At 38.0% G+C, this 23910-nt stretch overlaps 4 protein-coding genes across 4 annotated transcripts in view; 2 read left to right on the top strand and 2 right to left on the bottom strand.

Annotated features, from left to right (window-relative positions):
* LOC103463838 (zinc finger protein 502-like) overlaps nucleotides 1-856 on the bottom strand; it is a 2799-nt gene extending 1943 nt beyond the window's left edge. The window contains exons 1-3 of the mRNA XM_008407468.2: nucleotides 762-856; nucleotides 587-662; nucleotides 45-312 (exon numbers count right to left, since the gene is read on the bottom strand). Of these exons, the coding sequence (XP_008405690.1) occupies nucleotides 45-312; nucleotides 587-662; nucleotides 762-856 (439 nt within the window). The remainder of the gene's footprint in view (nucleotides 1-44; nucleotides 313-586; nucleotides 663-761) is intronic.
* Nucleotides 1-4389, bottom strand: part of kdr (kinase insert domain receptor (a type III receptor tyrosine kinase)) — a 33996-nt gene extending 29607 nt beyond the window's left edge. Inside the window, exon 1 of the mRNA XM_008407467.2 lies at nucleotides 4319-4389. The gene's annotated coding sequence lies outside the window, so the exon portion shown is untranslated. The remainder of the gene's footprint in view (nucleotides 1-4318) is intronic.
* Nucleotides 4390-12824: 8435 nt separating this feature from the next.
* Nucleotides 12825-16617, top strand: srd5a3 (steroid 5 alpha-reductase 3). The gene is made up of 5 exons (XM_008407464.2): nucleotides 12825-13113; nucleotides 13272-13423; nucleotides 13500-13685; nucleotides 13758-13883; nucleotides 16172-16617. The coding sequence occupies exons 1-5, from the start codon at nucleotides 12890-12892 to the stop codon at nucleotides 16429-16431; spliced, it is 948 nt and encodes a 315-aa protein (XP_008405686.1). The 5' UTR covers nucleotides 12825-12889; the 3' UTR covers nucleotides 16432-16617.
* Nucleotides 16618-19190: 2573 nt separating this feature from the next.
* On the top strand, nucleotides 19191-22889 carry tmem165 (transmembrane protein 165). Its single transcript, XM_008407463.2, has 6 exons — nucleotides 19191-19544; nucleotides 19901-20126; nucleotides 20248-20423; nucleotides 20977-21159; nucleotides 21248-21353; nucleotides 21827-22889. Exons 1-6 carry the CDS (start codon nucleotides 19404-19406, stop codon nucleotides 21901-21903), a joined length of 909 nt encoding a protein of 302 aa, XP_008405685.1. The 5' UTR covers nucleotides 19191-19403; the 3' UTR covers nucleotides 21904-22889.
* Nucleotides 22890-23910: the final 1021 nt, after the last annotated feature.

The raw sequence follows: 23910 nt of genomic DNA on the forward strand, positions 1-23910 counted from the left end.
TTGATGGGACATCAGATCTCCTTTTCTGATGAATCTCTTCTGACAGTGGTCACAGCTGTATGGCCTCACTCCAGTGTGGATGTGTTGATGGGACATCAGTCCGCTTTTCCTGATGAATCTCTTCTCACAGAGGTCACAACTGTATGGCCTCTCTCCAGTGTGGATGCGTTGATGGGACATCAGATCGCCTTTTCTGATGAATCTTTTCTCACAGTGGTCACAGCTGTATGGCCTCTCTCTAGTGTGGATGCATTGATGGTCTTTGCTCATGCAGTCATCATGAGTTTCGTTCCTGTTGATGCTGCTATAGTTCTGTGGGACCAAATCAGGACAGACAGTGAAGGAAATATAGTAACATATTACATCATAATTGTACGACGACGACTCGACTTTTACCTTAAAAATATGAAGTCGTTCAACCCCTAATTTGTACATGCATATTTTGAAACTACAGAGAAATCGGCATTGGCTCGCCACTACCACTGTGCTGATGTCTGTAGAAGTGAGTATTTTCTCTAAACCAACTTAAACCACCAGTTTAGACCATCAGTGTGAACTCAAGTAAAAAAGAATCAAAAGGACTCACCTCTGGTAAAGACGACACCGAGCCGCTCATATGGCTCTTGTCTTCCGCCTCAATGTCCTCCATTTGTGATCTGGCTCTGGTTGAAGCACAACAAAGCAACAAAATCAGAGAGGATTACAACATGTTGCCAGAAAATGTATAAATAAATAAGTTTTCTTTTGAAAAGTCAACATACTTTGTTTCACAACCAGATTGACTGAAAAAGGAAAAAACAAAATTCAAAAACATAGACGCTTCTTCTGGTGGCGATGCGGCGAGGAGAAGACGCATGCTGAAGAGCTAGAGCTGATATCAACCAATTTTAAATTTCTACTTTCCGTCAGAGGGTTTAATACATGTGAAGACGGTGGAAACTAAGCAGCACAGAAGAATAGAGGAAAAAATTCAAGACTAAAGAACACTCCAGGACCCAAAATCAACCAAATGATGATGTCGAACTGACGAGCTAACGAAGCTAACACTAATACAAGCATGGAGACTCCAGCTGGTATAGGGACATACTCATTGATTATAAACGAGATTCGCATCATGAACCAAGATCTTCAGGACAAAATACAACAAATTGGGGCAGATATGACTGCAATTAAAGAGTGTCTGGACTCCCTGAAATGCGATGTTGTCGGCCTCTACAGCAGAATTGAGGAAGCCGAAAACATAGTATCGCAACTCAAAGATGAGAATGCAGTGCTCACTGCCAACACGGCTAAACTGATATAAAATCAATTATACACCCTGACCAAACAGGCTTTGTCAAGGGCAGAACCTCCACTGATAGCTTAAGGCGATTACTACATCTTATTTGGAAGGCCCAACAGTTAAATGTTCCGGTAGCGGCCCTGTCATTGGACGCGGAAAAGGCGTTCGACAAGGTCAGCTGGAATTATCTCTACTACACACTTACAAAACTTGGGTTTAAACAATCTTTTCTAGAAATAATAAAAATGATATACTCAGATTCAAAAGCGATGGTAACAACCAACGGATCGAGATCAACTCAATTCTTAATCGAACGCGGGACCAAACAGGTAAACCCATTGTCACCCCTGCTCTTTATTATAGCACTCCAACCGTTAACCCAAGCCATCAAACAAAATTAAACAAAAAAGTTATAACAATGGGCGGCAATAGACAACAAAATGTTGATTTTTGCAGACGATATACTGCTTCTACTGTCGAACTCTGAGGAATCTCTACCTCCTTTACTTGATTTGATAAATAATTACTCTGAATTATCCGGATACAAGATCAACTGGTCTAAATGTGAAGTAATGCCTCTATCTAAGTTTTGTTATAAAAGCCACATACAAAAGTGGAATTTTCAGTGGGTACCAAAAAAACTTAAATACCTAGGCGTACTGCTGAACCCGGGCCTAGAAAATATTATTCTAAATAACTTTGAACCAGTCATAAATTAGATAAACTTGCTTTTAAAAGGGTGGGACAAACTACAAATATCGCTGTGGGGTAGAGTCCAGGCCATTAAAATGATCATTACACCAAAATTAAATTACCTTTTTACTTTACTGCCACTTAAAATACCACACTCTTTATTTAAGACCCTGGACAAAATGATAAACAACTTTATTTGGGAGGGGATAAAGCCTAAAATGTCTGCCATAAAACTCCAAACTAAAATAGAATACGGAGGATTACGACTACCTAATATGCAACTTTATCAGAAAGCTTTTATAAGTGCACAAATAACATCACTTATGTTAAAGAACCATGATAGTCCTATCTAGGTAAACTTAGAAGGTGAAGTAACTGCTCCATTCAAAGCTTTTGATTATCTTTCACAGCATCCAAATGATGGAGTTAAATCCAATCCAATTATGATCCACACTAAAAACTTTTGGCAGCACTTACGTAAAAAAGTAAATGCTTGTCCCTTCATTCAAGGAAATGCTTCAGTGTGGAATAACCCAAAAATAAAAATAGAGGGGAAAACGATCTTTTGGAGGAGCTGGCATACAAAAGGGATTGATAGTATAAACTGCTTCTTCCAAAATGGTGACTTACTGTCATTGCAACAACTTCAAGAATTACACAATCTACACCGTAAAGATTTTTGGAAGTTCCTATAAATAAGGGACTGCCTCACAAAATTAAAGAAACTGGAGGGAAATATACCCATGGAATCATCAATATACAATATGTTAAATAAACTGAAAAACTTCCCAAGACGAGTAAGTCACATTTATAACTTCCTGATTGAGAAATATTGCAACATTAATACAGGACTTAAAAAGGTATGGGAATCAGAACTAAACAAAAAGTTCCCAGAGGAGCAGTGGAGAATAATAGTCAAACAAATGTTGAAACCCATGAGAGATGCGCGCTCCAAATTGATACAGTTCAAAATTCTGAATCGTTTGTATTGGACACCAGTCAAACTATTTAGAGCTAAGATAAGTAACTCTGATATTTGCTGGTGATGTAAACAAAGTCCAGGAAACTTGCCTCATATGTTCCTCACGTGTCCGATTCTAACTTCTTATTGGCAGAAGGTTATGGGAAAAATCAACAGCATCCTTAATTCAAACTTACTCCTGACACCTGCATTGGGACTCCTTAATTTCTTAGACTACAAGGTTCAAATAGAAACTGAAAAAACACAATGGTTAAAAATAGCACTCACCACAGCAAGACAAGTTATATTAAGACACTGGAAAGGCCAAAACATCCCTACCTATACAGAATGGTATACAGCACTTTCAGAGACCGCCCCTTACGAAAGACTCATTCACAAAATAAATGGCCAGTTTGAGGCATATCAGAGTATGTGGGAATCGTTCTTAAAACTAGAGAGGAAAGATTCGAATACCATGGGTCCAAAATAAATAGATACCATGTGTGTGTATTATTATTATTATTATTATTATTATTATTATTATTATTATTTTATTTTATTTTTTTCTTTGCTTTAGCTCTGACTGGTTGAGAGGGGTGGGGGGTTCGGGAGGATTGGGAGGGGTTCAGGGGAGAAAATGTTAAAAGTTAAGTCCTTCTCTGTATAATTACTTAATGTTGTATTCTTTACAGTGCTGATATTGTCAATATTGGTTTCACTGTATGTTTCATTGTCAAAGGATTTAATAAACATTGAAAAATGAAAAAAAAAAACAGACGCTAAAGTGAAATCGAATACACGTCCTGTACTTTCTTCACTGTGATTAATCAACTTTAATTGTGCAGTTACATGATTATTCATATCTTTAAAGCATGATAACATAAAACACAAAGCTGCCCCCAGATATTTCCTACTCTACAGAAAACAAATTCACCGTTCAACACTGACAGATGTCAAAAACGTCCTTACTGTTATGATCTGTGTTTTCTGTGTAGTTATTTTTGAGGTTTTTCTGTGTTTTAGTTCATTTTCCCCTGTGAGTCTGTCTTCCCTGTTGATTGCTTCCAGCTGTATCCAGTTCCCTGATTACCTTCCCTGTGTATTTAACCCCACCTGTTGTCTTTGTCTGTTGTTGGGTCCTCGTCGTTTGTCTTCGTACCAGCCTGTGTCAGTTAGCCATTCAGTAGAACTGTGAAGTCCTGAGTCGGTTAAACTATAGTAGTCGTCTTAGTAGAACTGTTAAGTCCTAAGTCGGCGTCAGCTCCCGTGTCCAGTCCCGCATCAGTTGCTACCGGTGTTAGCCGTGTGCTAGTTCTCCTGCCGTGCTGCCTGTGTTTGGACTGTCCAGAGTATATTCATTATTAAAATCATCTTCACCATACCTGGGTCTCGGCGTCAATCCTCACCACCACCAACCACTCCATTTGACACTTGCCTTGCAAGGTTGTTGTTTGTTTTGATTTGATTAGTCTGACCGGTGCTTTTGTTTTCCTGGGTAACCAATGACAAGTACAGTTTCAAAGATTCAAATCCGAGAAGTATTTTGGATACAAAAATGGAATCGGCATCGGCTTTATTCAAGTTTTTGCACACAAAAAAGGAATTTGACCTCAGTTCCACTTTGCTCGACATTTTAAATATCAATGTATAAAAGGCAAGAGTAAAATTATTTTTGCAAATACGTACAACTACAGTGGTTTTACAGTGCATGTTGAACTTCACTTCAAAACGTATTAATCCCAAAGGGAAATTAAATGTTGTAATGTTCGAATCTAATCAGGTGTTTTATTATTATTATTATTTTATTTATTTTATGAACATCTTTGTTTCCCTCCATTTGATAAACCAAGGCCTGCTGCGCGGAGCTGTGGGAGCTTCTTCTGGCGGCTTCTATCTGCTCATTAAAAATCCTCCAAACATCAACAAGCTCGTCATCACAGTTGAGAAGATCTGGAACAAGATGGCCGCCCTGAAGACGCCGCCGAGTGTCGGCGCCGCCTCTCGGATCTGACTGCCCGGAGCAGCGGCTGGAGCGTCAGAACGTGGGAATGAAATGAGCGGTGTCCACATTTAATTAGATTTTCATTAATCAATCCATCAATTCACTTTATTTTGGTAAATTGTCAACATTAAACACAGAAACAAAAATAATAATCCATAATTTACTGAAACTGAAGCTCATTCTTGTCTACCCTGTTCATAGCATCCTATATCTTCACAATACACACATTTGCATAACCAAAGATTTTACATTTTAAGGCTCGTTTAAAGGACATAATTTAAAATCATCATTCAATTCATTCCACAGTTTCACACCAATAGCTGAAACACATACCTGGCTCGTCTCTTTTGCACATTCAAATATCAACAAACCTCGCAAATGATATTTATTCTCTCTCAGCTTGGATAATACCAGAAGGAAGACTTTTGTTCACTGCTTTACACATTATTTCCGATATTTTTATTTATGCAATACCTTTAAATTTTAAGGTATTACTTTGAATACAGAGTTTATCAGTTGGTTCACGATATCTACAGCTTTTTCTTTGCAACTTAACTGGTATATTAATGGTTGTTTAACTTGCATTTCCACAGATTTCTGAGCAGTAAGACAAATAAGGCATAACCAAAGAGGAATACATAATATGCAACACTTTAACATTCATTAAATCTTTTATTTTAAACAATATTTCAATAGTTTTTGCAACTTTATTTCTAATATATTCAATATGAGGCTTCCAACTAAGTATATTGTCCATAATAATCCCTAAATATTTTATCTCATAAGCTAATATCAATTTCAACTCCATTCATGCATAACTTTACATTATTATAGATCCAATTACCAGAGAATACCATGAATTTAATTTTCCCTTCATTTGATGACAATTTATTGTAATCAAACCATGTTTTCAACTCAGATAACTCTTTTTCTACTGTTTTTATTATTTCATCCATATTTTTTCCAGGAAAAAAAGAAGTGTGTATAGTCATCAAACATTATGAACTTCAAAATATTGGATACTGCAAAAATATAATAATAAAAAAGGAATAAATAATTCAGGTCCTAGGACTGAACCTTGAGGAAGACCACATTTAACTATTTCAGTCTGTGACTTTGTGTTGTTAATTTGTACATATTGTAATCTATTACTCAAGTAACTAACCACTGATATGTAAATTCTGCACAAATGAAAATAAATCTATTACATGTGTTTTGATATTCATTAATTAATCATTGAATCACCAGATCAGTCATACACTGAATAAGCAGAAAGACCTGAGCTTTTCACATGTTTCAGTTAGAAATATTTTTTTAGCTACTGTTTATCTTTGCTACAAATAATCACTAAAGGAATTCTGTATTATTGAAATGTAGTCATTAAATTGTTTTTTTTATTATTAAAATCACAAATTTCATTACTTGTTTGCAGTGTATTTTAAATGTATTTATAACATTTTATAAATAAGCTTCATTTATTAAATAGAACGTTCAATAATCTCCACGAGATGTTTTTGTGCATCGTCAGCACTGCCGAACGCATCAGTGCATATCGCCTGCATATCGGCATATCGGAACTGCGCGAGAGCGTCTGCAATGACTGACGGTCAGCGTCGCTGGAGCTCCCGCGGTCGCCAGGAGGCCGGAGAGGCGCTGATGAATGTTTTCCATTTTCTCACCATTGAGTGGTTTGTGTTCTCAGACCTCTAGATTGTAAAGGCCAGCGTCCCGCAATTCAGTGCAAAAAGAATGGCCAGTGGCGCAACTACACATTATTCAGGTGGATGCGAAAACATAGATCGGCGCCCCCCACCACCCAACCTCCCGAGGGAAGGATCGTCAGGGTGAAGGAGCGACGCTCTCCTCCCCCCCCCTTACGAGGCAACCGCATAAACAAAACACAAAATTTATTTTTATAATATTTATTAGATTTTTATTTAAAATAAATTGATGAAAAATAAATTGAACTTTGCTTTAAAGTATGTGTACTTTCACATCTTACAAAATTGGGAATTTACTTATGATGAATAGAAAGTGAACACAAAACTAAATGTGAAAATAAAAATAAATAAATAAATAAATGTAATTCAACTTTCACTATGCATATCAGTCAATTCAATATTAACCATGTCAGATTTTCAAATTTAAAGTTGATGAAGACCTCCAACTTAATGCGGGTTTCTAATCCACATTTTGAATGTTAGATTTAGTGTTATAGATGTACTTTGGCACTTTTAGATTGAAATTTTAATTGTTGCTTAAGCTTTGTTGATATTAGCATCCTGAATTTTAAGATGCTATACTTTGACCTTCTTCCAGGTCAGGTTTTTTTCCCTTATGGAGCACTTTTGAAGCATTGTGCCCAAAGACATCAAGATCACCCTTTCAAGAACTTGGATGGCGAGCCCCAGCCCAGAGGACTGAGTGAACCGGTAGATGGTGACCCGACTGGTCACTATATGAAACATTGAAAAAATATTTCACAAACACATTGGAAAGACTAAACAAACTTTGAAAGAACATTTGACAGACATCAAAAAGACTGGGTTATTTCTTTTATTTTTATTTTTTTTTTAAAGCATGCAATTTTTATTTATTTGTACAATGTGGATCCACAAATGTTTATATTAAATTCTACATTTTTTTTATATACATTGTGTGCTCTCCTCTGTTGCTCACACCTAGACTCCCCCGAATTTAGAATCTCCTGATCATCCCCAACTTCCTTTATACTTCTGTAGAGTTGGTATTAGTAAATTAACTTAACTTGCCATCTACTACTAAGGGCATTTAAAGTAACCTTTCTTGTGTGTTACAAAAGCTTCTTTCTAAAATGTTTGGGGAACAAACACCTTCAGCAAATCTTTGAGGGCCACCTGAGGGTCCCATATTTGGCACGGGGAACTGGGAGAGGGGGGAGGGAGAAAAGGAAGCAGTCCACATTTCCTCAGACAGGATACCATGCTCCTCCAAGAGGCATGCATCCTGGAATCTACTGTCTCTAAGGTCCAGCCAAATTTTCCGTTCAAAACACAATGTGACTTTAAAGTCACATTTAAAGTCACATTGTGAAAAGGGAACACACAATGATGACTGGTCAACCTGCAAGAACTAAGTTCACTTGCAGCTATTGTTGCCACTGGCGAGTAATAAGTTGATTTCTAAGGCGATTTTGGCATAATCTGGACTGTGAGTAGATTAAGATGGCTAGTTGTAGTGGGGGATGTTCAGAAGATGAAAATATGGACACAGGTTGGGCTTTAGTAGAAAATAGAAAAGGGGGGGAGGGAAAGACAAGAGTAAAAAAGGACTAAATGTAGGCAAAAGATCTTTGGAAGATGAGGAAGAAAGTGTTGAGGTAAGGAAGAAAAAAATTGAAGAATTTAAAGTTATATTAAAATTTAGAACTGGACAAGATATGATTGGGGTGAATCCGATCAGTTTATCAAATGGACTAAAGAAAGTTATCGGAGATGTGGAACTAAAGTTTTAAGGGATGGGAGCCTTCTTATTATCTGTAAGAATGTTGAACAAAAGAATAAGGCATTAAAACTCCAAATGGTATGTAAAAAACAAGTGGTGGAAAGGAAGGTAGTGGGGGAAGAAAGAGGAACAAAAGGAGTAATATCAGTGATCCCAATTGGAGAAAACTTGGAAGAACTAAAGAAAACAATAAAAGGAGGAGAGATTTCAGGCATAAAACGATTGCAGGCTTTTGGAAATGGGGAAAGATGTGGAGGTGAACGTGGAGAGAATGCAGTTAAATGTTGTAATTGTGGAGGTAATCATGCTGCAGCTTATGCAGGATGTGTGGTAAGGAAAGAAGCAACTGAAGTTCAGAAAATTAAAACTGATTAAAAAAAAATTACTTATGCTGAGGCGGTGAAAGAGTTGAAAAGTACGGAAATGCTACCAAACCACAGTTAGAAAGGAAAAAGGAGACAGATAATACTCAAAATAATGTCACGTTATAAAAACTTATTCCATCCATCCATCCATCCATTTTCTTACACCCTTGTCCCTCAGTGGGGTCGGGAGGGTTGCTGGTAAAAACTTATTCCTTTTCTGGGATATATCATTAACTGTTCAGAGCAAGCAAGAACTAAAACTGAAAAAACAAAAATTATAGTAAAGGCAGCAGCAAAATTCTTTAATGTCAAAGATCTGTCATGGGAAAAAATTCAGGATGAACTTAGATATGGAGAAGGATCGTCTGAAAATGAAACTTCGCAAATCAATACATAATTCTAATACTACAATGGAACGCTCGAAGTTTAATAGCTAACCGACAGGAATTTAAAGGGTTCATTAACAAATTAAATACAAAACCAGACATAATATGTATTCAAGAAACATGGCTTAACTCATCATTGCAATTTAGTATTCATGGTTATGCAGTCTTACGTAAAGATAGAATAAATGGAAGTGGAGGAGGATGCGCTATATTTATAAAGGAAAACATAAAATTTATTCAAATGCAAAAAAATACGGATCTTGAATTTAATGCGGTTAAAGTTTGGACAAATAATGGAATTATTAAAATAATACTAGAGCTCAGAAGAAAACAACTAGCCATAAACTATTGAGCAAATGTTAAAGGACACAAAGAAAATTATCCTCCAAATGCTATGCTACAACCTTGTCAAGAAAAAGTAAAAAATAAGAGAATTAATAGTTTTGGATGGATTATAAATAATGATATAAGTAAGATAGGAATAAATCATTATTTAATTAGTCCTGTGAGTATTCCTGAGACTTCACCTTGGTTAAGTGGAAAACCTGAAGTTGATTTATGCTTATTGGGAAAAGGCAGACAAATAGAAAAAAAAAGGTGGAAAGGTATATAAATAAAGAATATGCTGAATATTTACCAGTATATACAGATGCTTCTAAAATGATAAATGATAAAATTGGAATAGCATTTATAATTCCGGACTTAAATATTATGAAAAATAAAAGAATAACAGATAGATTGACAGTTTATACAGGTGAGCTAATGGCTATATTAATGGCTCTAGAATGGAATGAGGAAACAAGAAAGAAATATTGATTTGTTCAGATTCAAGTAGTGCATTAAGAAGTATTTTAGAACAGAATTCAGAAACAAGACAAGATATCATATTGAATATTAATCAATCAATTTTTAGAATTAAAAAATATGGGTCCAGGGTTAAGTTAATTTGGATTCCTGCTCATATTGGAATAGTAGGAAATGAGTTGGCGGATAAATTTGCTAAGAGCGCAGCAAAAAGGGATAGTGTTGAGGTAAATATCAAAATAAGCAAAAATGAGATCAAAAGCATAAGCAAAATATATATTAAAAAGAAATGGCAGGAATTATGGGATAGAGAAGAAAAGGCAAGATTTTATTATAGCATTAAAAGAAAAGTAGAGGAATGTAGGGAAGGTAATAGGAATAAAAAAGAAGAGGATGTTATATCCAGATTAAGGTTTGGGCATACTGGGCAAAATAGTACTCTGAAAATAATTAATAAACATAGTACAGGTTTGTGTAGTTATTGTGGAGAGTCCGAAACAGTGCAGCATATTTTTCTAGAATGTAAAAAGTATAATCGGGAAAGAGAGGTGTTAATCAGAGAGTTAAATAGAAATAAAAATAATTTAGATATTAAAAATTTGCTGCAAAGATCGTCTGAGGATGTAGCATTTAACAGCATTTTTAGTTTTCTTAGGAAGTCAGGTATTATGGGAAGATTATATTGATAGGACATCTAATCTATACTCCAGTCTGCAGTGTTACTGTACTTAAGTACAATTTTCGTGTATCTGTACTTTACTTAAGTAGATTTAATAATGGATACTTTCTACTTTTACTCCACTACATTTTACAGTAAGTATCTGTACTTTCTACTTCACTACATTTCTACAAAACTGTCGCGTTACTCGTTACATCCAAGTCGCGTTGTGCTTTTTTCCGTTATAATGTGAAGTTCAGGGATTTAAGGTGGCGCCGTAAAATCCGAGCAATAACGTGACGTAGTGTCTGTTGTCACCCATCGGCTCCACCTTTACTCGCACGCGGAGCTCCAGACATGCGCAGTGGTTTCCTCTGAGCGTCAGTAATATAATAGCGCTGCATAAATCATACAATAAAATCAGCAGCGCTTCGCTTTCACAGACGGCGGGACTTTGTCCAATTTTTAACATCACTTGGAAGGAAAGCTTTAAGAAAGGTAAGCTCCGTGGACGTGATGCTAGCAAAGCTAGCTGTATTGACTGAGACGTGTTGCATCTGCGATGAAAAAAAGTTGTCACTCATGCACTGAATTACTGTGTGGAGGTGTTGACTGAGGTGTTGCATATATGGGACAACGCTGTGACCAAAGTGCAATATAGTAATATGACATTCATGGACGATCCGATTCTTCTGGACGGATCTTGACTAAGTCCTATAGTGCTGAAGCCTCACTGAGAGCCGTTCTTTGTTCTTGTAATGCTCTGCGTACACTGCAGTAGCTATTTTATTTCATTAAAATATCTTTATATTTAATTGGCAAATAAATAAAACAAGAACGCAGAGCATGCTCATTGCTCTTTGTTTTCGTCACCTGTCATGGTGGCAGACAGTCGCCTCCTTCTGCTTGGTTACTTCTTGCTTATTGGGCCTTGGACAGTGTTCATAGTTGAGTGTTGTTAATTGCTATGTTTAATGGTGCAGACAATTATTATTTCTGACATTGGCAATATGGGCAACCGCCCAGGGTTTTATTTTTTTAGGGATGGCAGGAGACCTCTGTGKATTGTGGCACAGAGATGAAAGCAAAACAGAATGAAGAAGAGTTTGAATTGTCACTGGTTAAATTTATTTCAGCTCTAAGTATTTAATATCTAGGTGTTTTTATGGGAAAGTGAATCTTTCAGATCAATTTGAGAAGCAATTTTGATAGGTGCACTTAGTGTTATTGTCATGTAGCGCAGGGTGCTGGTTTTGATTTGGTCTTGGGTTCGGTGGTCTAGACTAAAACTCTGCTACGAGGCTCCTTGGTTCCATGTCCTCCTCTGCCAGTTGGATTTCTTTCAAAATAAATGTGTGGCAAAAAAAGTGAAGTTCATGCTATGTTAGGACAGGAGACAAGATGTTTCCATCCCTGAAATTATGATGCATAGAATCACATATCTAAGTCTAAACTATGTTACAGAGTAAACTAAAAAAAAACATGCTTTATCTGTGGCATTGTTCATTAAAATGGCACATTACTGATGTATTAAAATTAAATACGATTGGTACACTTAATGATATTAGCGATTAGACAATGCATACAGCAAGTACTTTTACTTTTAATACTTAAGTATTTTTAAAAGCCAGTACTTTTTTACTTTTACTTAAGTAAAATGTTAATGTGGTACTTTGACTTTTACTTAAGTACATTTTTGTCTGTGTATTTGTACTTTTACTTAAGTAAATTTTTTGAGTACTTTCTCCACCACTGCCAGTCTGGAAGGTGGCGGTAATGCACCTATGAGTTGTTTGCCAACCGCCACAAAACAAAAAGAAGAAGAAGAAGAAGCTATTGTTGCCATGCATCCAAAAATGCAGAAATGCGTTTTCTGGACACCACTTATGGAAATCCATGCTTTGTTGCAAAGCTCTGTTTGCTGAAAACAAAACTGTATTTCCTATTAGCTTGACATGTTATGTAATTTTTTTTATCTGTATCATTTTCTTTCCACTTCACATACTTGCACTCATTTGTACATTCAGTTCCAATTAAATACACGGAAGTTTGAGGATGTAACGTGACAAAATATCAAAAAATTCAACATCTGATCAACACAGACAGAACGATAACCAAGAACGTGAACAAGGGCGCCCTCTGGAGTCACAAACTCGGAATTTTTATGTGACAGCGGAACCATTAACACGGTCAACCTTTTCCGGGGGTTTTTCTGCGCTGCACAAAACAATGTCCACAACCAGGTGAGCTCAAACATGACTTGGAGCTCCCTCGGCCTTAGCCTGATAGATAGTTGCTGGTTATTTCTGGCTCTGTGTTTCCTTGTAGCTTTTAGCGTTCACAAAGCCTCAGCCCAGCTACCGAGAGAGTACCGGAAGTCCAGTCTGTTCACACTGTTTCAGGATCTGATTCGTTACGGAAAAACCAAACAGAACCTGCACCGTGCAGAGTGGCTGCGAGTGTTTGACGTCCCGAAACGGTAACAAATTATCTACATAGATAGTTAGATAGATAGATAGATTTTTTTTAATTTAGAAAAAAAAGTGTGTTAATTGTTTATTTACTATAAATAACAGAACTGTTTGGGTTGACATTAGCTCAATGAAACCACTACCTAAACCTGATTCGTTCATACAGGTGGTTTTGGCACTTTTATGCCATCTCTGTTTGCTGGAATGTTTTCCTTCTCCTGTTGTCTTTCAACTTAATCTACCAGCTCCAGTCTTACCCACCATGGCTGACTGGGATGTTGGAGATTTTAACTGGTGTACCCAGTTCTTTTGGCCAAGGTAAACTAGCTCTTATCTGTTAGGAGTTTTTATTTCCTGTCCGATCCTCGCTGATGGGGGTGTGTTCTCTCTGCAGCTCCGCAGCTGTCCACGGTCCTGGTGCAGCTGCTGCTGTGTGTCCACTCCCTCAGGAGGCTGCTGGAGTGTCTGTTTGTCAGTGTGTTTTCTGATGGAGCCATGCATCTGGTGCAGTATTTGTTTGGCCTGGGCTATTACATTGTGCTGGGATTGACTGTGCTTTGCTCGGATCTCACGGCAAAAGGTTAGATTCTCTACTAATACTGTCATGTGCCTTTCTGCTATGGTGATGTAAATGCTTATGCTGCTTGTTTAGGTCATGGGACTCTCCTCTCTTGCTCGGATTGGATTCGTGCGGCCGGATTTGTTCTCTTCATCGCGGCCTCTCTCCTGCAGCATCACTCTATGGTCCTGCTGGCCGAGCTTCGCAAAGGAAAGTCAGGTCAGTTTATCAGCGACGGAGTTTATTTAACTCTACCAACTACTGACACATCTAAACAGACTGAAGAAACTTTAGGTGAGGGTAAAACACAATTATTATATTTACTTTGCCCTTTAATTAAAAATTTTCATCTCAATATCAATATCTTAATACATTTTCATTTCTTTTCAAATGTTCTCCAGCCTTCATTACACAAAGTGCTCATTGCAAAATATATTTTTAACTTATTGAAATATTGTTTACTTAAACAAAGAATAGTGAGGTACACATTTTCACTTCATGCTGTCAGCTATATCACAAAAATTGCTGCCTTGATACACACGGGTGAAAGTAAGGGGGTACGGCAGGGTACTGCGTACCCCTAAAATATTTAGTGGGGGTATGCAGTACCCTCAAGAGAGGAGCGGCTCTCTGCTGTAAAACATGAATGGATTCACTGTGCAGCCGTGAGTTCACCCACTAATCAGCCGTGACTGATTAGTTTTTCAAGAACAATCTGAAACAGACTTAATCAGTTAATGAATACCTTTTTTCTCATCTCATATTGTTTCTGAACTCTTCGTGCTTTGCTACAGCAGCGGTGCAATACGTCGATCGCGAAAGGTTTTGAGTCGATCTCGGAGGTAGGTGACAAACTGAACGCCGTCAGGACGCTGAGACCAGCACATCCTTCTCTGGATCACTTAAAACGTTCCTAACTTTATGAAAGAACAGCAACAAAAAAATCAACAAAACATGTTCAAATTAATGACCCAACGAACAAACTCAGTAATTATTGTTTCAACAAGGTGTTGCGCAATTCTGTGCATTTCGGTTCCATTATCAAAATAACTAGCAGAGCAAGAGTTTAAAATGAACTAATCAACCACCTCTGTGTTCATGAGAGGTTTATTAATGGTCGCAAAATAAATATCAAGCCTGCAAACCTAATATCGTAATGGACTGAATGTTATATTTTTAACGTAATCTCGGGTCGGCCTGTGGAGCGCAGGAGGTCGCCATGGCAACGGGTGTGCTTAAATGACAGAGACGGAGAGTAAAAAGGTAGGAGTGGTTTAGAGTTGATCACCTGATCAAGTTGCTTTACCTTTGTTTACCTTTGCTGTGGTGCATCACAGCCGCTGTAATTTCTAAACGTACAATAAACGACAAACTTGGACTAATTACCTCGTTCTTTGTGAGTATGTCATTTACAACAAACATCAAACATGGTATATTTTTCATTAAGTATTTAACAAACAAATGGCTTATACCGCAATAATTATGTGAAATTAAATTAATTGTCTAATATAAAAAAAATAGTTTGGTGCTTTGAGCTCAGAGTCTGAGAGGTTTTTCTTTTATCAAACAATTTTGTTTTTGCCTCTTATTTAGTGGAAATATTGATGTTGATTATACTTTCTCCAAAATTATAACCTTTTTCAACCTTTATAGCTTCACTGTTGAAAATGAGACGCTAACATTCACAAATGACATTGAAATAAAATCCAGACATGGAAAACTGGGATGCACTCCATGCCATAGTGTTCAGAATTTAGGTCTCATAGCATCTCAAGGTGTCAACATTGCAGCCAGTGGGCTGAGGGAAATGCAGCTTTATTTTGTAGCAATTCAAGAGCTACACAACTTTTATCGCTTTGCAAAAAATTAATCAGCACAGAAACTCCAAAGCACACAAAGAAGTTATATATATATGTATATATATATAAATCCTTTTTTTTGTCATAGTACCCCCAAGAATTTAAAACTACTTTCACCCCTGTTGATACATGTGAAATACAGACTAGTGGATTTCTTAGAGATAGCAGGATCAGTTTGTAAAGGGCGCATGTGAAGCACTTTTAAAGGTTCAATTACTTTAACGGTTTACATCGAAGGGTCAGAATCAGAAAAATCACCAGAAAATGCTGATCTAAGTCAATAAAAGTGCAAGAACGTTTAGCAAAAGAGACGCAGAATACTGTAGCGCTGAGAGAAAACGACTTTGGCAGAGGACACGATTATTAATGATTTAAGTGGGTTCGGGGAAAAAGCAAACAAAATATGTATTAAGATATTGATATTAAGATGAAAAATCTGAAATAAAATTTGATGAAAGGGCAAATAATAAAAAAGACAGAATTATTGAAGTTAAAATAGACACACGACTTAGTTGTCACAAAAAAGTGTAGAAAGCAGCAAAAAGAGCAGCGCAGCCACCATTACTAATACGAACGAGAAGAATGTTCTGCTGCAACTGCTGTGAAAAACCTAAATGCATTCTTTGACCTGTTTGCTTCTCCTTTTAGGACGAGTGGAGACTCTGGCTCACCGGGTCCCAGAGGGGGGCTGGTTCGAACTGGTTTCGTGTCCACATTACTTCGCCGAACTGCTCATTTACGTCTCGCTGGGCTTCGCTCTCGGCGGGTTCTCTTTCACCTGGTGGCTGGTGGTCCTTTACGTGCTCTTCAACCAGGCACTGTCTGGACAGCTTTGTCATGACCTTTACGTCAGCAAGTACGAGTCGTACCCAAAGCACAGAAGAGCATTTATACCGTTTGTGCTCTGAGCTCTGTGCAACTGTAAATAGACTGCAAATTGTGATACGAGATTCAAAAAATGGACCTTAAATTAGTGTTGTTGTAACTGTCAGAACTTGTTTTATGGTACGCCAACATGTCTTTGCTTGTTACAACATTCCATCTTGTTATAGTTGAAGTTCAAACTTATGTATAAAGATGTATAACAACTGCCATCGATGTGAAGTGTTTTACATTAACATAATAAAACACCAAAGAATGGTAAAATATTAAAATGACAGGGAAAAAAAAAATTCCTCTCATACATATATAGAAGCATGGGTTTGGATCCTCGCTGATGTGCTGGGAGAATTGATCCCATAGTTCTAGGGGGGACTATTGTGAAGTTTTTAGCACCAGTCTGGACAGCGGTACAGAGCTGACCACTAGAAACACCAATGAAAGTTTGCAAAATAGTTTTTAGGAGACATAATGGTTTGATTGTGTACAAAAATAAATAACCCAAAATATTACACAGTAACGAAGGCACTAAAATACACCACAAACAAAGAAGATGGGGTGTAGTCTGAAGCTGGCTGCTGTTGCTTTGGCACTGGGGGTAAATAAGTTTGCTTATTCTGAAGCACTTCCAGAAAGTTTTGTCCAGGTTGGCTGTCCAGTCGGAGGCCACTGAAAACCTCTTAGTGGCACAAAAATACCAAACGCCGTAAGAGAATTTCAAGAGTGCCGCTTATGCATGTTGATGAGGTGGAATTTTACATTTCAGATCGAACAAAGAAAGAACTGTTTAAATAAGAGTGATTTTAGAAAATAATGCAAAAGGATACAACAAAGTTATTTTCTAGAGGCGATTGAATGCTAACAGTGTCTTCAGACTCCTTGAAAATTACACCTACATCAGAGAGCTGTTGGCTCATTTTCGCCTGGCGTTCATGTGAAACTGGTGAGTAAACGGAGCTCTCCGTATCGCATGTCAGTGGCTACTGGAGCTGAACAAACATTTACGCAGTCATGGTAGTTTTGATCATTCTCAGACTAAAGCGTCAGACACTCGAAGGAGTCTTTACATTCATAAGGGGTGGACCATGTGCACTTCAAATTATATCAGATTATTGTGTTTTTTTATTTTACTTTTGCTGTGGCTATGAAAGTATTTAGGATTGCATCAGAGTCATTTACCTACAAATCTGACAGTACCTACAATCAGAGAATTTTATAGCAAGACAGTTATCAAAAGGATATTTCACTGGAATATTCAGTAGTCCAACTGTCCATTAACAATTCCTAAATATTCATTGGATACCACTGATGATATGCTTTGAAAATTGTTCCAGTGCTATTTTAAAGGTAAATAATGAAACTTTTAATGCAAAGCTGACGGTTTTAATTGACTTTTAGTGCAGGTTTTAAAGCAACTTTGCATTCTAATGTCATTATCCACAGAATAACGCATAATTTACACTTTTAATGCAACTTTGAATTAAGTGTCATTATTTATAGAATGCCACTTCATGGCACCAGTCATAAACATTCATAAGACTCTTTCATGTTCATGACAGGTGCTATGTCAGTCTTATGAACACCCCTTCAAATAAAGTGCTATCAAATAAACACTGATATAATTTAAGATGACTTCAATTGCTCTTTTTCCCTCAATCGTATGTACTACAAATATAAGTAACAGAAACGGTAAGAAAAAATTTCAAATTAAGTAAGTAAAACATACTTTTTCCAGTACCTCTATGCTTTTCTTTATTATTTTTTTTTCTTTACTGAGACGTAGGGCTAATTTCCACCCCTCTGTTTTCATTGTTGCAGCTAAAGTGGAACTAGTTGAAAGTTTTAGTTTTTTATTCTAACCTAAGATACCAGACGCCGTCACAAGACGAGGCCTGTTTCGGACAGGAAGGCTGTTCAGCAGGTGATTACAACTACGGAGAGTGTCAGTGGTCCCGGCAAACATCAATGATATTGTCAGACCTTTTGCCCAGAACAAAAACAAAAGACTCTCCTGTCCTTCAGCTGCAACTGTTAATCTTTCTTCTATCTAGCTAAAAGTATAGAAGTAGCCACACCCCTTCCAACTGACTCAAGGAACAGTTTTTCAGCTCAGACGTTAAACAACTGAACTGACTATGATGCACTTTATCAAAACTTAACACAATTTAATTTGCTACACTTACCAATGATTTGTTACAGTTGGTAAATAAAAAACATTATTTAGTATTACGTGATTAGATCAAGTTGGCCCAGACCTTGCTCAGGAATAGCAGTTTCAAGGTGTGAGTGTTTTTAATAGTAACACACCTTGAGTGTTACAGAGAGGCCGAGACTTTTGGAGACTGGGTTAGGTTCTTTTTCAAAGAAAACATTCACGTACAGGCTAAATTATGCATGAAGTACCATTATTGGATATCACTGGACTGTTCAACCTTCCACCAGACTGAATGGGCCATCTTGAAAAAAGAACTGTGCAGAGAAGTGTTATGAAAGAGACCACAAACAGTCCTGGGTCACGCTGACCGTAAAGTGTGCTAAAGTTATGCATGTGGCAGGGTTGCTTCTCGTTCAATGTAGTGGGCTCATATGTAGAATATTGACTTTGTTACTAATATTGTTAGCCAGCCGACACTAATTAATACGTAGCTTTTATTTGAACTTAGATTCACTAAATTTCCACGACAAATCCCCTTTAACTTTGAGCTAATGCCGACAATTAAACTGTCCAATCGCCGAATTCTCCACTCAGGTCGTCATCACATACGTAGAGCGTCATTATTTTTCGCTGTCCAATCAGGTGTTGGCTCTGTTAACTCAATGCTGGAGCGACATTACAACTTCTCTCTTGAGTTGGCCCAGTTGGTTTCATCGTGACGTGTAACACCGGGTACTGAATAGTTTGTAAAAATGAAGTTTGCTTGTTTTGTTTAGGGCAAAATGAAGTGAATTCGGGGTAGAAGATAGTCTTACAGCTCGTGTTGGGTCGCTTCCGGTAGCAATAATGCCTGTGTTGTTGGGAAGAGGAGATGGAGGAGCTAACAGAAGTCTGCTGTTTCCGCTCGCCGCCGTGTTGCTGCTGTCGGTCGGAGTTGCTGCCATTCAGGAGGAGCAGAAAGCGGTGCAGGAACAGCCGCAAAATGAGGTAAAAATGTACATTATAACGCCCAGTTAGACATTTTTGTCGTGATAGGCGGAGAGCTTCTCTGAAACAGATAGCTCCTGTGAGTTAGCGCGTGCTAACCAATAAACACCAGCGTTTTCCGGGTGTTGTGCTTCCGGAGTGACCAATTTGATATAGTTTTTGACTGCTTTTATGTCAACAAAGCTGTCAAAGTGCTTATAAACTGGGGTTATGGTCGGTTTAATATACTTCCACCGGTACCGACAGTTTCGCGAGTTTTGTTTCCCCATTCATGTTGTCATGTGACCTGGTTTGGGAAGCAGTGTGGATTTTTTTCTATAAGCGCTGTAACCTGACTGCTGTGTTTTGTTTCACAGAAAGCCACTAGTCCCCATCCAGTGGGGCCGATCGTTACTGAGAATGGCTCCATCAAAGGAAACCTGGGTTTCATCCACGCCTTCGTGGCCTCTTTCTCCGTCATCATCGTCTCAGAGTTGGGAGACAAGACGTTTTTCATCGCAGCCATCATGGCCATGCGTTACAACCGCCTCACCGTGCTGGCAGGGGCAATGCTGGCTCTGGGGGTTATGACTTGTCTGTCAGGTTTGCATCAGCCTCTTTTTTTGTTTTCTTTTTTTGTTTTGTTTTGTCTTTCCCCACCTGGACAACTATTTCATATTGCTTTCTGAAATGTAATAAAATTCTTCCTTCCTCCTCTCTTCAGTGTTGTTCGGCTACGCCACCACAATCATCCCTCGAATCTACACCTACTACGTGTCCACTGCACTGTTTGCCATCTTTGGGGTGCGCATGTTGAGAGAGGGGCTGAAAATGAGTCCAGATGAAGGGCAGGAAGAGCTCGAGGAGGTCCAAGCAGAGATCAAGAAGAAAGACGAGGAAGTGGGTCCCATTTGCCTATTCAAAGAGCATGCAAATTTTTCCTGAATTATCCACGTTCTGTCGAAAATGATGTTCCCGGAAAAGTGCCTTGTTTTCTCCTTTGTGACTCAACCTTAATTTAGAAGCTTTGCATATCATAAAGATAATTTCTTTCTGCCGTCCATGAGATTCCAGAGCAAAGAGAACAGAGCAGACATTGCACCATTGTGTGAAAGCACAGCGGCAGCAAAAACAGGGTCTTGATAATATTTCACAACAAAAAGAAAATAATTGGAGTTACCCATTAAAACAATCTGTAGTTCCTTTATATTACTGACTGGCACAATCAGTAATGCGCATCTGGAATCTGCTTCTGCGTGCGGCCCTTTACTGCTGTTTTGATCTCAGCTCAGGCAGCACATGAAACCAGAAATTTACTATTGACTCCGGTGCAGATGTGGAGCAACAACAGTGTTCACATGCTCCAAAAAATGGAACTGAATTTCTCATGTTTTTTTTCCGCTGTGTGTGTGTGCGTGTGTGTGTTCTCTAATTTCTTTATTTCCATCTGCAGCTCCAGCGCTCCAAGCTGGCCAACGGCGCTCCGGACGTGGAGGCAGGAGCAGGAACCACCCAACCTCAGTCGAAGTGGCACAGACTGATCTCACCGATCTTCATCCAAGCTTTCACCCTCACCTTCCTGGCAGAATGGGGGGACCGCTCACAGCTGGCCACCATCATTCTAGCTGCCAGAGAGGTTTGTTACGCTGCAGTAGGTGACCGATTACTGCTTTGATTCCCCATTTCATTTTTTATTCTTCTTTTTTTTTATGCTTAATTGCTAGGATCCATTTGGAATTGCAGTAGGTGGGACAATCGGCCACTGTTTGTGTACAGGACTGGCTGTGCTTGGAGGGCGAATGATTGCTCAGAAGATTTCTGTGAGGACAGGTGAGATGTTTTGTGTTAACTTTTATCCTGTTGGAAATGCCTAAAAGGGTGCGAGGAATCAATTTATTATTTTTAAAAAATCTTCAAATGGTTTGTGTCCAATTTCCTCACTTATATCATTCTATTAAACGAAAAACACAAATCTGGGAATTGAAAAAAAAAATTTTTTTTAATGTAGATTATGTCATCAATTAACTAATTAATTCACCCTTGGATATTAAGAATTAACCTCGTTTTGAGTTTTTGTTCGCTGCTCATTTACTTTATTTGGATTAAAAAAAAATTAAAAGAACCAAATTGCAGCGCTTCAGCTTTTTGATGCATCCAACTCTAGATTCTCAGAAGTGAATGAGAACCTGGGTCCATAAAAAAAAAAAAAGAAAAAAATCTTATGGTGTATAGTTTCAATTCATTGTTGATTTCTGTTTTAAAAACTGTCGGCCTGAAACTGTTTTTTTTTTTTGTTTCCACAGTTACCATCATCGGAGGGATTGTATTTCTGGCGTTCGCCTTGTCTGCCCTTTTCATCAAGCCAGAATCTGGATTGTAATTGGTGGACAAAAACTGTTCATTCTGTAAATGCGTGTAAGATATGGCCAACTCGCTGGAAAGAGACTTTAATTCAGATTCAGTATTTGGAGTCTATTTCTGAGTCCCAGCAGCTTTTTGTCCATGTTGACTTTTGAGGTTATTTCCGTCGTAGACGTCCAAGAATCATTTAACGGTAGAAAAGCGGACTTTCTAATAAAAACGGAAAACGTCCATCTTAGCACCTCGTACAGCCTGCTTTTCCTAGGAAAGCATTTGTTCCGCTTCTGTTCGTGACTCGGGTGAATTAGGAAACTAGGAGTGCATTCCTCCACAAGTTCAAACACGTACACATCACGGCAACGGGAAGAGCAGCTGCTCGCTTTCTGCGAGACGTTCTACCTTTCATCAAAGAGCTTCGGATCAATCTCGGAACAGGAACCCCTATTTTAATGTTTTTTGTTTTTTTTGGAGCAACAGAATCATTGAGTTACTGCGGCTGCAGCCTGAAGAGGAACTGTAGTTGCTCGCTCTTAAGAGCTTCATTCACTTCTGAAGGAGTGTTGAAGAAACCCTACACTTGACCTGATAGCGGACCTCTTAACTTTACACAAAGTTAAACTGAACCTGACATGCAGTCCTTTTCTCAACTTTGCAGGCTCGTTGTAGGCACTTTCAGTTTGCATGGTACAGTACTGACCTAGTGGACCTCCTTTACTCTGATCAGTAAAAATAAAGTCATGGAGTATCGGGGTCAGTGGTTCTCATCTAGATATCAAAGCTTTACTGTACCATGTTATGCAAAAAAAAAAAACAACATTGTTGGAGAAACAGTTTGGTTGCTTTTAAATGTTTAGTTTTTATTTTTTTGTTCTAACCTGTTCTCTTATTTTTGACTTCCACTAAGATGATGCGTTTTTTCTCTCTCTATGCTTTACACCACATTAGAATTGGACACAGTGCAAAGAGTAACAGCGGCAGTAGTGGCAAATGCTAGTATTGATGCCTGCTCCAGTTTAAGACGTTTTAATTCGTACAGTCAGAGTATTTTCCATTGTACTGTAGAGAGAGACCGACCCAAACCACTTTAATACCTCTTTTATCTAAGCACAGTTTTTGTACGGTTTTTACATGTTTGGTTTTATTTCTAAACAAACAAAAAAGCTTCACTGTTTCTTAAGGTACATTGTTTTCTGAATAGTTCAGTGGAGATGAACAGGTTGAGTTATTCATGCTGAAGAATGGCCAGTCGGCTTTTCTTGTGTCATGAAGTCCGTGTAACGGAGGAGAAACACAAACTCATCAGGTAAAGAATCAGCGACTCACATCTTGGACACCTACAAATCATATGAAGCTCAACATCGAGGTGTTGCTTCATCAACACCATGTAGTTTTACCCCTTTTCATTTAAAGTTGTGTATTTATTTAGCTTCATTTACTTTAGTTGTGTGGGCTGTACACTAAGTGGGAGAAATTTCTGTATGTGGGGTGTGATGCTTTTTCTTCTTTTTTTTCGTTTAACTGAACGGGTTTAAGTTGTGCTGTCAATATTTGACAGGCTTTGACCCAGCTGTGAAACACTTCAGTTTGATTTGATGAAATGTCTATAAACTTGGGATTAATAAAAAAAGTGTCTTGTTTCTGGGTGGTAGAACCACCTCTGGAAAAATCTCAAAATTTCACAAAAGGTGTTCAAGGCTTTGTGATGGGGCCAGTACTTATATATATATATATATATACATATATACAACACACATAAACCATGTAAATGGTGCAATAATGCTCACCTGTTCTTATACTGAATACAAATGTCATTGCCCAATTGTTGCTAGGTTGAGTTTGATATAATTTAACCTCATGATCCTGAGTCCTGAAAGAAACCATTTCTAATATTCTTACATCTACATAACTTCATTTACAAACCAATAATAGGTTTGTGGTGCTCAGAACAACACAGCTGAAACCTGGACTCAAAGACTTGATACATTTCCCATCTAACCTTTGTTACTTTAGTTGGATACTTTGTGTC

Source organism: Poecilia reticulata, linkage group LG4 (assembly GCF_000633615.1).
Source record: "Poecilia reticulata strain Guanapo linkage group LG4, Guppy_female_1.0+MT, whole genome shotgun sequence".
NCBI lineage: Eukaryota > Metazoa > Chordata > Actinopteri > Cyprinodontiformes > Poeciliidae > Poecilia > Poecilia reticulata.